Raw genomic sequence first — 13591 nt, 5'->3', positions numbered from 1 at the left:
GGGGCGGGTCCAGCCCCGCCTCCGGCCTCCGCCCTCCCTCCAGCCCGCACCCCCTCTCCACCAGGCGGCTGCGGCAACGCGAGCACCGAAAAGGAGGAGGAAAAAATAAACAGGGGGTGCCAAAAAATAAAAGCGCCCCGGGTGGAGAGCCGGTGGCGCGGGGCCAGCGCCCCAAGCTCCTCGGCCTCGCCGCGCGCGCAAACGACTGCTCGCCCCCGCTGGCTCCACGCTCCGGGCTCTCGGCCCCGCAGCCCGGCCCGGCTTCCGGCTGGCTCGGGGGGTCCCGGGTGCCCCGCGCGCCTCTCCCCGGGAGTCCCCACCGCGCGCCCCGGGCTCTGCAGGCGGCCCGGGCCCGGCGATGCGCGCGCGGGGCCCGGCGGGGCTGGGGCTGCCTCTGCCGCTGCCGCTGCTGCTTCTGCTGCTGCTGCTGCGGCCCCAGCGGGGCTCGGGGGGTCCGGCGGGCGAGCGGGGCGCCGGCGGGGCCGGGGGCGGGGCGCTGGCCCGCGAGCGCTTCAAGGTGGTCTTCGCGCCGGTGATCTGCAAGCGGACGTGCGTCAAGGGCCAGTGTCGCGACAGCTGTCAGCAGGGCTCCAACATGACCCTCATCGGGGAGAACGGACACAGCACCGACACGCTCACGGGCTCCGGCTTCCGCGTGGGTGAGGGCCGGCGGGGAGCTCTGGGGGTGCGGGATGGGCTGGGAGGATCCGGCTGGGTGACCCCTAGGCCAGGTCTTGCACCCCTGCTAGGCAGGCGACAGCTAGGGCCCCAGAGCCCAGCGAGGACCACCACCACCGAGGCCCCAATTTGGCCCCTAGCTTGCTAGGGGGTGAGGCCTAGGGAGGGTGAGGACATGAGAGTGTGTGTTGTGGGGGAGATGTAGGGGACACCCCACCCCCGGGGAAGGGGCTCCGGGCAGGGCCTGGGTCTGGAGGGAGCGGGGTCAGCCACGCTGGAAGAGGTGAGAGGGGACAGAAGGGCTCTGGGAAGGTTTCAGAAGCCTCCCAGAAATCCATTGGCTGGAAGGAGCTTGAAAAGTCTTGAAAAATGTCTGAACCCCTGGGCAGAGGGAACTCCTGAGTTCTGGTTGGAGGAGGTGGCAGGTCTGCACGGGCCGGGCCGGAGGGACCAGAGGCCTCAGAAGTGGGCGGCAGGCCTGGAGGGGAGGGCTTACTCAGTCAGGGTCCCAGCCCCCACTTTTCCCCAAGTCCCACAGCTCAGCCTCCCCAGAGATGACCCCCCCCCGCCAGTCCTGCCAGGAGTACCCCCTCCCTCTGTGCACAGAGCCCGCCTGCGACATGCATGCACGGCTCTCCCCCACTCTGCCAGGCAGGGTTGTGCTTGTGGGGGGGGTGTCGCAGTAGTAATCACCCTCCTGGACCGGTAATTAGGGCCAGCACAGGATGGAACCAGCAAAACAGCCCAGCCCCCCAACCCACATTCCTGTCCTCAGCACAGCAGCAAGTGGGGCCCCAGTTCTGCCTGTTACCTCGGGCTGTGAGTTGCTGGGGGCTATGGCATTGTGGGGGCAGCTAGTCAGTGTTTCTCTGTGTTGTATGAGCCATCCCAGTCACTAGGGAGTGTTCCAGGGGCCCGGACATGTGTGTGCGTGTGGGACTGGATGACTGATTGCATGAGAGCGCCTGCTGCCCCTGCCCTGGCTGCCCTGTCCCGGCTCCTGTCTCCATCCACGCTGCCCACATCCCCCAGGCTCAGTGCCCAGGCCCAAGTGGGCGGGTGTCACTGGGAGGTCACTCTCACCGCTGTGGGTGACTAGGGGGGGCCAGGAAAGAGAAGCTTCTGCCTCCCCTGGCTGGACACACCTCTCTGCCGCCTGTGGGCCACAGGATGCACACCGGGCTGGGCAGCTCAGCCAGGCCCCTCACGCCCAGCCTGTGGGTGGTTCCCTAGGCGACCAGCTGGTGTCCAGGAGGGCAGCCAGGGGACAGGAGGGACAGCGGCTGGGCCCCTGGGCTGGGTGTGAGATGCGCCTCGATTTCCTTCCCTGGCAGCACAGGAGACAGCGATAAAACGGAGCCAGAGATAGAACGGAGCCAGGTGCCAGGCAGAGCTGGGCAGCGGTGGGAGATGAAGGGAGAGGCTGGAGCGATAGCACAGTGGGCGCGCACTTGCCTTGCATGCAGCCAACCCAGGGGCTCCATCTCCGGCATCCCATAGGGTCCTCTGAGCCTGCCAGGAGGAATTTCTGTGCACAGAGCCAGAAGTAACCCCTGAGCATGGCTGAGTATATAGCCCAAAAACACACAGAGAAAGAGAGAGGCTACAGGGTGAGGGGGCGGCAGGAAAGGCTTCTTGGAGGCAAGGCTGAGAGCAAGGGAATCAGGTTTGAACACAGGCCGGAGAGAAGCTGAGGGGCAGGAGCATAAGCTTGGCATGTGGGACCCCTGAGAATGCACCCTGAGCACTGCATGGCAGAGTGAACCCCAGTACTGCTGGTTGGGACCTCAGAACCTCACCCCATGAAAAATCTGATGTGAGGGGCTGGGGTGATAGTACAGTGGGAATCTTAGGTCCCCCAGGGCCGCTAGGAGTGATTCCTGAGCACCACTGGGTATGGCTAAAAAAAAAAAACAAAAAAAAAAAACTGAGGTGAAAATGTAGAAATGGGAAGTGGCAGGAACAGGCGCAGAGGCCGGAGTTCATTTGCTAGAGAAGGAAAAGGAGGCGTATGAACTGTGGTGTGCAGAAGGCTCTCTTGGGATTGTGGAGATCCTTCAAGTGTCCAGATAAGGGTCTGGGAGCTCGGGGGTGTTTGTAGGTGACAAGCAGGAGAGGGACAGTAATCTGGAGGGCCTCAAGGCAGAGGTAAGGCTCAGGGACTCTGGAGTAGCTCAGAGGGACAGCGGGGAGCCCAGAACATCACGGGGGATGCTGTTGGGGGGGAGACCTGAGTCCCTGGGGCCTAGGTTAAGGAGAGATGGGGAGGCTGGGGTGAGGGACTGGAGAGGTAGGACAGTTCTTGTCTTGCATGTGGCTAACCCAGGTTCACCTTTGATTCCTTGGAACCTGCTGGAAGTGAGACCTGAGCCAGGAGTAAGCCCTGAGCACCGCTAGATATGACCCCATAAAAACAAACCCGGGCTGGTGCAATAGCACGCGGTAGGGCATTTGCCTTACACGCAGCTGACCTAGGTTGGATCCTTGGCATTCCATATGGTCCCGAGCCTGCCAGGAGTGATTTTTGAGCTCAGAGTCAGGAGTAGCCCCAAAAACAAAACAAAAAGCAACACACACACCCAAATCCAGTTTCCCCGGGCGGGCAGAGCCAGTGGGCTGAGAGGAAGAGGGTGATGGAATGATGCAGGGCGCGGTTGGGGGGCCAGGCCAGGCCTCACCCTCTTTCCCTCCCCAGTGGTGTGCCCGCTGCCCTGCATGAACGGCGGCCAGTGCTCGTCCCGCAACCAGTGCCTGTGTCCCCCCGACTTCACGGGGCGCTTCTGCCAAGTGCCCACCGGTGGCGGAGCTGGCGGAGGGGCCGCAGGCTCGGGGCCGGGGTCAGGCCCCGGCCGCGGGGGGCCGCTGTCCACAAGCGCGCTGGCAGCCGAGGGCGAGTCGGGAGCCAGCAAACACGCCATCTACGCGGTCCAGGTGATCGCAGACCCGCCGGGCCCGGGCGAGGGGCCCCCAGCCCAGCACGCGGCCTTCCTGGTGCCCCTCGGACCCGGACAGATCTCAGCGGAAGGTACTGGGACCACCTGCAAGCCCAGGGGTGGGGGGGAGGGCACTCAAAGGTGGTGGACAAGGGCCCTTGAACCCTGACTTTGCCCCCCGTATAGGCCCCGTCCGCCCCAATGCAGGCCCCGCCCAAGAACAAATGATTCTGCCCAGCATAGGCCCCACCCATGAATAAATGATTCTGCCCAGTATAGGCCCCACCCATGAATAAATGATTCTGCCCAGTATAGGCTCCACCCATGAATAAATGATTCTGCCCAGTATAGGCCTCACCCCTGAACCCGGCTCCACCCTAATGCAGGCCCCACCCATGAACAAATGATTCTGCCCCCAGTATAGGCCCCGCCCCTGAACCCGGCTCCGCCCCCAGTGCAGGCCCCGCCCCCCGTGGTCAATGTCCGCGTCCATCACCCACCCGAGGCCTCCGTCCAAGTGCACCGCATTGAGGGCTCCAACGCCGAGGGCTCAGCTCCCTCCCAGCACCTGCTGCCGCACCCCAAGCCCTCGCACCCCCGGCCAGCCACGCAGAAGCCCTTGGGTCGCTGCTTCCAGGACACGCTGCCTAAGCAGCCCGTGAGTGGTCCCTGGGTCTCTGCTCATACCGCAGTGTTCAGAACTCGGGGCTTGCAGGCCTACCTACAGGGGGGGCGGGAAGGGCCCAGGAAATGGGGGGTAGAGGGGTGGTGGGGGCACCGCGTGATCTCTGCCCACCTCCCCAGTGTGGCAGCACCCCGCTGCCCGGCCTCACCAAGCAGGAGGACTGTTGCGGGAGCATCGGCACCGCCTGGGGCCAGAGCAAGTGCCACAAGTGTCCCCAACTACAGTGTGAGTGTCTCGTCCCTTTCCCACCCTGCCTTTGGCCGCCACTCTCCGGTCCCCCAGCCATGTTCCCCTCTCTCTGTAGATACAGGGGTGCAGAAGCCAGGGCCTCTCCGCGGGGACATGGGTGCTGACTGCCCTCAGGGCTACAAGAGACTCAACAGCACCCACTGCCAGGGTAAGGTCACGGGTGAGGGCAACAGGGGCATCCCCAGGTTTCTGGAGCAGCTGGACCTCCCAACTCGACTTGGGGCTAAGCCTCTGGTCTCCTCACTGCAGATATCAATGAGTGCACCATGCCCGGCCTGTGTCGCCACGGTGACTGTCTCAACACACCCGGATCCTACCGCTGTGCCTGCCCACCGGGACACAGCCTGGGCCCCTCTCGCACACAGTGCATAGGTGAGACTGGTGTGGGGTGTCGGGGTTGGGTTCCTAGGAGGTTCCTAGGCACCAGGGAGGAGCGGCCAGATTTCTAGATGCCAGGATAGGGTTCGAGAAGAGCAAGAGTGAAAGCAGGGCTGGGGGGCAGGCTGATAGTACATCGGATAGGACGTTTTCCTTACACGCAGCTGACCCAGGTTTGATTCCCAGCATCCTATATGGTACTATGAGCTTGCCAGGAGTAATTTATCTGAGTGCAGAGGCAGGACCAATCCCTGAGCACCACCAGGGAAGGCCCAAAACCAAGAAGGAAAAAAAAAAGGTCATGTAGAATTCTGGAAGTCCAGAATTGTGATAGCACAGCGATAGGGCAATTGCCTTGCATGTGACCAACATAGGACGGACCCGGGTTGGATCCCTGGCATTTCATATGGTCCCCTGAGCCTGCCAGGAGCAATTTCTGAGCACAGAGCCAGGAGTAACCCCTAAGTACTCTGAGATGTGGCCCAAAAAGCAGAAAACAAAACAAAACAAAACTAAAAGTCCAGATCTAGAGCAGAGAGACTAAGATCTGTGGGTCAGAAGTCGCAAGGATCAGGGCTAGAGAGAGCACAGCAGTAGGGCATTTGCCTTGCATGCAGCCAATCCAGGAAGACTGTGGTTTGAATCTTGGCATCCCATGCCTCCCAGGAGTGCAGAGCCAGTAGTAACCCCTGAGCATCGCTGGTGTGACCGCCCCCCCAAAAGAAGTTGCAAAGGCCAGGGTCATAGATAGCTGGAAGGATGGGCAGGTGGGGTGAAGAGGGAAGGGTGAAGAGAGCAGAAAAATGGGGTTGGTCAGGCCAGGTGTCACAGTTCCAACTTATCTAACGTCACCTGGATTCAGGGTCATATGGGGGAACAGGACTGAGGGTTGCCTGGGCTGGGAAGGAGGGTGGGCAGCACTGAACCCAGTTGTCCATGATGTGCTCTGGCCCCTCAGCGGACAAGCCCGAGGAGAAGAGCCTGTGTTTCCGCATGGTGAGCCCCGAGCACCAATGCCAGCACCCCTTGACCACCCGCCTCACCCGCCAGCTCTGCTGCTGTAGCGTCGGCAAGGCCTGGGGTGTGCGGTGCCAGCGCTGCCCAGCCGATGGCACTGGTGAGCCAGGGCACATGGGGTTGGGGGAGAGGCTGGGTGACTTCCCAGCATGGGGGTGAGGACCTCGTGCCCATCTGCCTGCCCAGGAACACTCACTCCTCTGCCCCTTGTTCTGGCTGCAGCTGCTTTCAAGGAGATCTGCCCCGCTGGGAAGGGGTATCACATCCTCACCTCCCACCAGACCCTCACCATCCAGGGTGAAAGCGACTTTTCTCTTTACCTGCACCCTGATGGACCACCCAAGCCCCAGCAGCTGCCGGAGACCCCAAGCCGGGCACTGCCACCTGAGGACACGGAAGAAGAGAAAGGTCTGGTACCAGTTTCAAAGATCAGACCCCTGAACCCACCAACCGACCCAGGAACCTCGGAGTCTAACCCTTCCTCCTAGTCAAGGTTCTAAGCATAAACCCATCCCAACAGAGCTGAGTCTTGAACCCAAAAAACTCCTATAAACAGGCCCTGCAGGGCCGGAGAGATAGTACAATGATAGGACGTTTGCCTTGCACTCAGATGATCCAGGGCAGACAGTAGTTTGAATTCTGGCATCCCATAGCGTTCCCGGAGACTGCCAGGAGTGATTTCTGAGTGCAAAGCCTGGAGTAACCCCTGAGCGCTGCTGGGTGTGACCCAAAAACAAACAAACAAACAAACAAACAAAAAACAGGCCCTGCAGATCTGGGCTTCTGACCACGGAACCCCTGCGCTCCCCAGACCAGGGCATGATTCCACCCACATGTTGTTCCTTAGCAACCCCCTGCCCATCAGGGATTTGGGCCTTGTTCCAGCACCCACGGATCGGATCACCACTAGCTCCAGCTTGTTTTGCTGACCCCTGCGGCAAATCCCTTATTTGTTTATTGTTGGATGGGGGTGGAGGCTTAGGCCACTTTCGTTGGCTGGTGCTCATGAGACCTTGGGCGGTTCAGGGATGGAGCAGGGCTCTGCCACATGCGGGGCCTTAACCTTTGTAGCATTTCTCTGGCCAATGCAAATGCTTCTTGGCTGCTGGTTCTCCCCCTTGTCATGTCATGTGCTCTGTCGCCGAGCCAGATCACCAGTTGAGACATGACTTGCACAGTTTTAGTTTGTTCATTTGTCTGTTTTGGGGGAGACCATGTACCGCTGTGCTTAGGGCTTATTCCTGTGTCTGAGCGCAGAGATTACTCCTGGTGGGCTCAGGGAAATGTACAGTGGAGGGGAGGACAACTGAGGATCAAAGCCAGGTCAAACATGCAAACACTACCCAAATGTTTACAGGATCTCTCTAGCCCAATGATGCATATATCATCATGGTTTGGAGGCTACACCAGATAGTGCTCAGGAGTTACTCCTCGCTCTGCACTCAGGAACTACTCCTGGCAGAGCTTGGGGCATCAGATGGGATACCAGGAATCGAATCGGGGTCACCATGTGCAAGACAAACACCCTCCTCACTTTACTATTGGTTCAGCCCCTGTAAAATATTTTTTGGGGGGGTCACACATCACTCAGGGGTTACTCCTGGTTCTATGCTCAGAAATCACTCCTGGCAGGCTCGGGGGACCCTATGGGATGCCGGGATTCGAACTGATGACCTGAAAGGCAAACGCTTTACCCTCCATGCTATCTCTCCGGCCCCAAATTTTTGTTTTTTACATTTTGCAAAACTTAGGCCCAGACCCAACTGTCCTTCCTGTCTCTTCCAGCTCAATCCTAACGCACCCCTCTGCTTCCCTTCTAGGGGTGAGCACCAACGCTGTGAGTACGAGAGCCCAGGCGGGAGGGGCGGGGAGATGCGGGGCCCAGGGCTCACGCTGCTGCTGTCACCACTCTTAGCCAGCGATCGAGGAACCGGCAGCTCAGCAGAGCCACCCGACGGCCACCACTGCTCTGGCCAGACCCTACCCGGGTGAGCGGGACCCCACAGGGACCTTGCAGGGATGTGTGTGGGGACGTGTTTGTGTGTGTGTGTGTTCCGGCGTCAAAGTCGGGGGGCCAAATGTGTTATCCCCAACCCCCGATCCTCATGCACACCCCTGGGTGTGCGCTGCTGCCGCCCGCAGAGCTCATCTCCCGGCCTTCGCCGCCCACCATGCGCCGCTTCCTGCCCGACTTGCCCCCGTCCCGAAGCGCTGTGGAGATCGCCCCAACTCAGGTCACAGGTAAGACCCGCCGCCTAGGCCACGTCCCCACCCACCTGTAGGCCTTGCCCTTGTAGGCTTGCGCGCCTCCAAAATTAGGTGGGTTACTGGTCGGGGCCTGGCACTGGGAAAGCCACTGAGGGCCGCAGAGATCTCCTTTTGCCCTCCAGTGATGCTGGGTACTGTCATGGTGTGGCCAGTTCAGAGACATTTCTTCTTCCTCCCTCCTTCAACAAACATTAAGTAGCTGCTATGTGCCAAGTGCTATTTAGGTGCTAGGGATACAAAGAAAAAGGAAAAAGGAAAGGGTCTTGGGCCAGAGAGCTAGCATGGAGGTAAGGCATTTGCCTTACATGCAGAAGGACGGTGTTTTGAATCCCGGCATCCCATATGGTCCCCCGAGCCTGCCAGGAGCGATTTCTGATTGTAGAACCAAAAGTAACCCCTGAGCGCTGCTGGGTGTGACCCAAAAACAAACAAACAAACAACAACCAAAAGAAATAAAAAGGAAAGGGCTGAAGTAATAGTACAATAGGAAGGGCAATTTACCTTGCAACCAGGTACCCCCTAGGACCCCTCCCAAGCACTGCCATGAGTGATTTCTGAGTGCAGAGCCAGGAGTAACCTCTGAGCAATACCAGATGTGGCCCAAAAACCAAAAATTAATTAATTAAAACAGACTGAAATACCCTGTGTTTATGGAGTAGAAGGCAACAAAGAAGTGAGTAAAAATCTAGTAAAAAAACATGAAGCATGCTTCATAAATGTTTCCTAAGTGCTCTATACATACAAATCTGAGAAGGAAGGAATATCTGGTCTGTGATAGTATGTATGCAGTGGGTAGCAGGACAGGACACATTCTGACTGGGCCGAAAGGAGTGTTGAAAATGAAAAGAGAAGTGAGGAAGGGAAAGGAAGGGTGTGTAGGCCGAGGAGGACATTCCTGGGCATGGAAAATGGAACAGCGGTGTGAGGAAACCACAGAGACCCGTGTTCTGAACCCGAGGGCTGGCGCATGCTGCCTGCTTAAGAGGCTTGGGTTTCCTCCCAAAGGCTGTGGGAAGTTCAGGGTTTGGGGCACTGGACTTCATGCCAGCTCTGCCTGGCCATTGCCCAGTGCCAGGCCCTGACTGACGGCTTCACGTACTGAATATCATCCAGCCTTCTCAGACTCTGTGGAGCGAGCATAGCTTGCCACAGTGCTGAGATGAGAGAAGAGGATCAGAGAGGTCCAGTCACTCTCCCCAGGTCACGCAGCTAAACCAAATCACCCCGTATGTGGGTGAACTTCACAGCTGCCTGAGAGCCTCTGACTGAGCCCCAGAGTTTAGATGAGCTCTTTGAGAGAAGACTTGGGTGGGCCACCCCAGGGAGGTGTGTCGGGAGTCGCTAGGGAAGGAGATAATAGTTATGACTGAAATTGAAAGGTTTTTTTTGTTTTGTTTTTGGGCTACACCTGGTGGTGCTCAGCAATTACTCCTGGCTCTGCAATCAAGGATCACTCTTGGTGGGGCCCCGGGGACAATATGGGGTGCTGAGTCAGCCACTTGCAAGGCAGGAACCCTACTCAAGGTACCCTACCCATCTCACCAGCTCTTGAGATTGAAGGGTGTAAAATATCGAAGTGATCTGGTGGTGGACGTGTGGTGTGCAATTGCTGCCCTAAAATATAGTCTTGTAAACCAACAGTTACCAACAACAACAAAAAAAAATGTTGGGGACTGAGGAAAAGGGGTGTCAGAGCCCCTCGAATGACTGATCTGCAGCTCCCACTGCTCAGGCCACTGAATGGTATTAAGTTGTTCTTTCCAGACTGAAACAGGAATGAAAAATCCTGTCTGATGGAAAATAAATTCGTTTCTAAAATAAGTAAATAATGCAGCTACTGGGGTTGAAGTGGCCAGCATTACTTCTGATCACAGCAGGAGTGATCCCTGAGCAGAGCAGCTGGCTGTGGCCTAAAACCAGGACAAAAACTAAACACGGTGCCAGAGCGACAGCACTGCGGGAAGGGCTTTAGCCTTGCACGCGGCCTACCCGGGTTCCATCTGCGGCATCCCATAGGGTCCCCCCCAAGCCTGCCAGGAGTGATTTCTGAGTGCAGACTGGAGTAACCGCGGAGCACCGCCGGGTGTGGCCCAAAATGCCCCCTCCAAATCAAACAACTGGAGCGGAGACAGAGCTTTCTGGAGATCTGGGCTCAGAATTGGGGGAGCTCATCTGGGGCTAGGTCTTAATTTGGGGGACAAAAATCAGGACTGCAGTAGGAGTGCGCAGAGATCCAGAGCCATATGTCGATGGTGGTCGAGGCCTGCCCCCCTCACCGAGCGGCCCCTGCCCGTGTCCGCAGAGACCGACGAGTGTCGCCTGAACCAGAACATCTGCGGCCACGGGGAGTGCGTGCCGGGCCCGCCCGACTATTCCTGCCACTGCAACCCGGGCTACCGGTCGCACCCGCAGCACCGCTACTGCGTGGGTGAGCGCGGCCGGCGGGGGGTGCGGGCAGGGGGAAGGACACCCCGGGGAGGGTGCGGGGCCGGTCCTCCCTGATCGATCGACGTGATGGCTCGCGTGTCCCCAGACGTGAACGAGTGCGAGGCGGAGCCGTGCGGCGCCGGGCGGGGCATCTGCATGAACACGGGCGGCTCCTACAACTGCCACTGCCACCGCGGCTACCGGCTGCACGTGGGCGCCGGGGGCCGGTCGTGCGTGGGTGAGCGGCCGGGGCGGCGGCGGGGGCCGGAGCTGGGGAGCTGCCCCCACGGTCCCCCTCGATCGCGCGCGATCCGCTCCCGCGCCCCCATATTCCCGCGCAGACCTGAACGAGTGCGCCAAGCCCCACGTGTGCGGCGACGGCGGCTTCTGCCTCAACTTCCCCGGCCACTACAAGTGCAACTGCTACCCCGGCTACCGCCTGAAGGCCTCGCGGCCGCCCGTGTGCGAAGGTGGGAGAGGCCGCTGCAGGGCCTCCGGGGGCGCCCTGGGCGGGGATCCCCGGGCGCGGAGAAGGGCCCCAACTCCTGCCCCGCTCACTCCCGGGGACCAGGAGCTCCGCGATCGCGGCGTCTGAGCCGGGCCCCGGCCCTCCCTCTCTCTCCCGAAGACATCGACGAGTGCCGGGACCCCGCGGCGTGCCCCGACGGCAAGTGCGAGAACAAAGCCGGCAGCTTCAAGTGCATCCCCTGCCAGCCCGGCTACCGCAGCCAAGGGGGCGGGGCCTGTCGCGGTGAGGGCGGGGCCTGGGCGGGGCGTGGTCTACGAAAGCCAATCAGCGGCTCCCTCGGCGAGTTGCCCTGGCGACCGGAAGCCAACGCCTTTCAGATCGGGAGGGGCGGGGCCTAGACGGAGGGCGGGGTTAGCATGGGGCGTGGTCTCCGAAGACCAATCAGCGGCGCCCTCGACGAGTTGCCTTGGCGACCGGAAGCCATCGCGCACCAAATTGGGAGAAGGCGGGGCCTAAACTAGGGGCGGGGTTGGAATGGGGGCGTGGTCTCTTAGGGCCAATCAGCGGCGCCGTGGGCGGATTGCCCTGGCGACCGAGAGGGCGTGGCCTCGGGACGGGGCTTCCCGGAGCAGGTGGGCGGGTGACATCCCCTGGTCCCCGTCACTGGCCCACCGGATCCTGGTGCGTGCGGTGGGTTCAGCATCCGAGGGGGCCTCTCCGCCGTAGACGTGAACGAGTGCGCCGAGGGGAACCCCTGCTCCCACGGCTGGTGCGAGAACCTCCCGGGCTCCTTCCGCTGCACCTGCGCCCAGGGCTACGCGCCTGCCCCCGACGCCCGCAGCTGCCTGGGTGAGTCCCAGCTTCACACCCCCTCCTCGGAATCCCATCCGTCAAACCGCTGGACGCGACCCCTTCTGTTCTCAGAGCGCCCCATCCAGAAGGAGGCCACTAGAATTTCCTCTGGGGGTAAAATCTTGGGAGGCGAAACATTTGAAACATTCCAAGGGGGAGAGGAGAGGATTTAGCATCCGAGTTAAGAGTTCTCAGGCACTGCGTGTGGGAGTGATGGTATGTGGGAGACAGTCCAGAGATCTGGGTGCAGGGGAGGAGAGTCGGGGCCTAGGGGTGGGGACGATGATGAGATGGGCTGAAACGAGGTGAAAACTGAAAACTGCCTCGGTTCTTAACAGATGTCCAGGTAAAGGAGAATTTGAAGGAGGGAACCTCCAGGTTCCAGTTTGGGGGCTCCTCGGGGACCCAGTGGGATAGAGTCCTCAGGGTTTGAGGAGACGCAAAGTCTCTTGTTAGCCCCGTAATTGGCTTGCCCCAGTCCCCATCAGCACTCAGGACCCAGAGGCTGAGAGGCAAGTTGATGAGGGGAAAGGAGATGAGCCCAAAGGCCCGGGTGAGGAGAGGACTTGAGGACAAAAGAGACAGAGGGGAGGAAGGGGCATTTGAGATGCCCATAGTGGGGCAGAAATGAGCAATGAGAAGTGTGGCTGATGCTGGAGTGAAGGGCACAGAGGCTGGCATGTACGTTGGGGCATCTCTGCCAGCCACTTGCATGTGGGAAACTTTGAGGGTGACCAAAGACCTCAGATAAGAGTTCTCTGACATGGAGTCACACCTAGGCCCCACATTTGTAGGTTGAGGTGGGTGCTACAGGCGAGACACTGAGAGATGGGTGCTGATAGTACCAGAGTCAAGGGAGCTGGTAAGGGGGCCCAGTGTAGCAGGGCATGGTTGGAAGGGGCTTGGGTGTAGCCAAGGACCAGTCTCCAGCAGGAATGTAGAAAAGTATGTGCTTCCAGGATAGCAACTTCCGGTACCACAGAAGTTGAAGGTACTTTGGGGCCACATATGGGAACAGACAGTACAGGGCCTAAGGTGCTTGGCTGACATGAAGCCAGACCCAGTTTGATCCTGGGTACCTCAGATGATCCTCGGAGCACTAACAGAAGTGATCCCTTAGCCCAGAGCCAGAAGCCCTCTGCACCACGGAGTATGGCCTAAACCACCATCACCACCACCCCACCCCACCCCAAATGCACAGGATTTACCTGAAAGAAGGGGAATGCGTTAGAGTGGAAGTGAGAGGCTGTGGGGAAGCACAAGGCATTGGGGGCAGGGAGTAAAGGTGGAAAGGGACAAAGGATGGGGAAACCCTAACTCTTTGGTTTCAGGCTGGGCCAGAGTGTCTGGCAGCAGCTGTCCTGTCACACACACACACATCACTTGGCATGCGTGTCCCAGGGGAGCAGGGGGACTTGGCTGTGCTGACCCTGGGCACCCAAGACCCTGATCTGCCCTGTGTCCTACAGATGTGGATGAGTGTGACTCTGGAGACGTGTGTGACAATGGCCTCTGTACCAACACGCCTGGGTCATTCCAGTGCCAGTGCCTTTCCGGCTACCATCTGTCCAGGGACCGGAGCCGCTGTGAGGGTAAGGGGAGACTAGTAGGGGGACTGACCTATTCCTCTCACCA

The 13591-nt window shown here is 59.7% G+C and overlaps 1 protein-coding gene across 3 annotated transcripts in view; it reads left to right on the top strand.

Annotated features, from left to right (window-relative positions):
• The first annotated feature begins 492 nt into the window (after window positions 1–492).
• LTBP3 (latent transforming growth factor beta binding protein 3) overlaps window positions 493–13591 on the top strand; it is a 19144-nt gene continuing 6045 nt past the window's right edge. For 2 of the 3 annotated variants that reach the window (XM_049780116.1, XM_049780115.1), the window contains exons 1-17: window positions 493–659; window positions 3374–3703; window positions 4067–4269; window positions 4416–4521; window positions 4601–4693; window positions 4795–4917; window positions 5882–6040; window positions 6163–6348; window positions 7761–7777; window positions 7856–7928; window positions 8083–8181; window positions 10511–10636; window positions 10742–10873; window positions 10977–11105; window positions 11264–11386; window positions 11831–11953; window positions 13426–13548. In XM_049780116.1, the coding sequence (XP_049636073.1) occupies window positions 596–659; window positions 3374–3703; window positions 4067–4269; window positions 4416–4521; window positions 4601–4693; window positions 4795–4917; window positions 5882–6040; window positions 6163–6348; window positions 7761–7777; window positions 7856–7928; window positions 8083–8181; window positions 10511–10636; window positions 10742–10873; window positions 10977–11105; window positions 11264–11386; window positions 11831–11953; window positions 13426–13548 (2209 nt within the window). In that variant the 5' untranslated portion in view covers window positions 493–595. Of the gene's footprint in view, window positions 660–3373; window positions 3704–4066; window positions 4270–4415; window positions 4522–4600; window positions 4694–4794; window positions 4918–5881; window positions 6041–6162; window positions 6350–7760; window positions 7778–7854; window positions 7929–8082; window positions 8182–10510; window positions 10637–10741; window positions 10874–10976; window positions 11106–11263; window positions 11387–11830; window positions 11954–13425; window positions 13549–13591 lie in introns of all 3 variants that reach the window. The other variant, XM_049780114.1, reaches the window with a different exon arrangement.

This window comes from Suncus etruscus, chromosome 9 (genome assembly GCF_024139225.1).
Source record: "Suncus etruscus isolate mSunEtr1 chromosome 9, mSunEtr1.pri.cur, whole genome shotgun sequence".
In the NCBI taxonomy this organism is placed as follows: domain Eukaryota; kingdom Metazoa; phylum Chordata; class Mammalia; order Eulipotyphla; family Soricidae; genus Suncus; species Suncus etruscus.
Note: the sequence above shows the minus strand (reverse complement) of the source record. Positions and strands in the feature narration are given on the sequence as shown.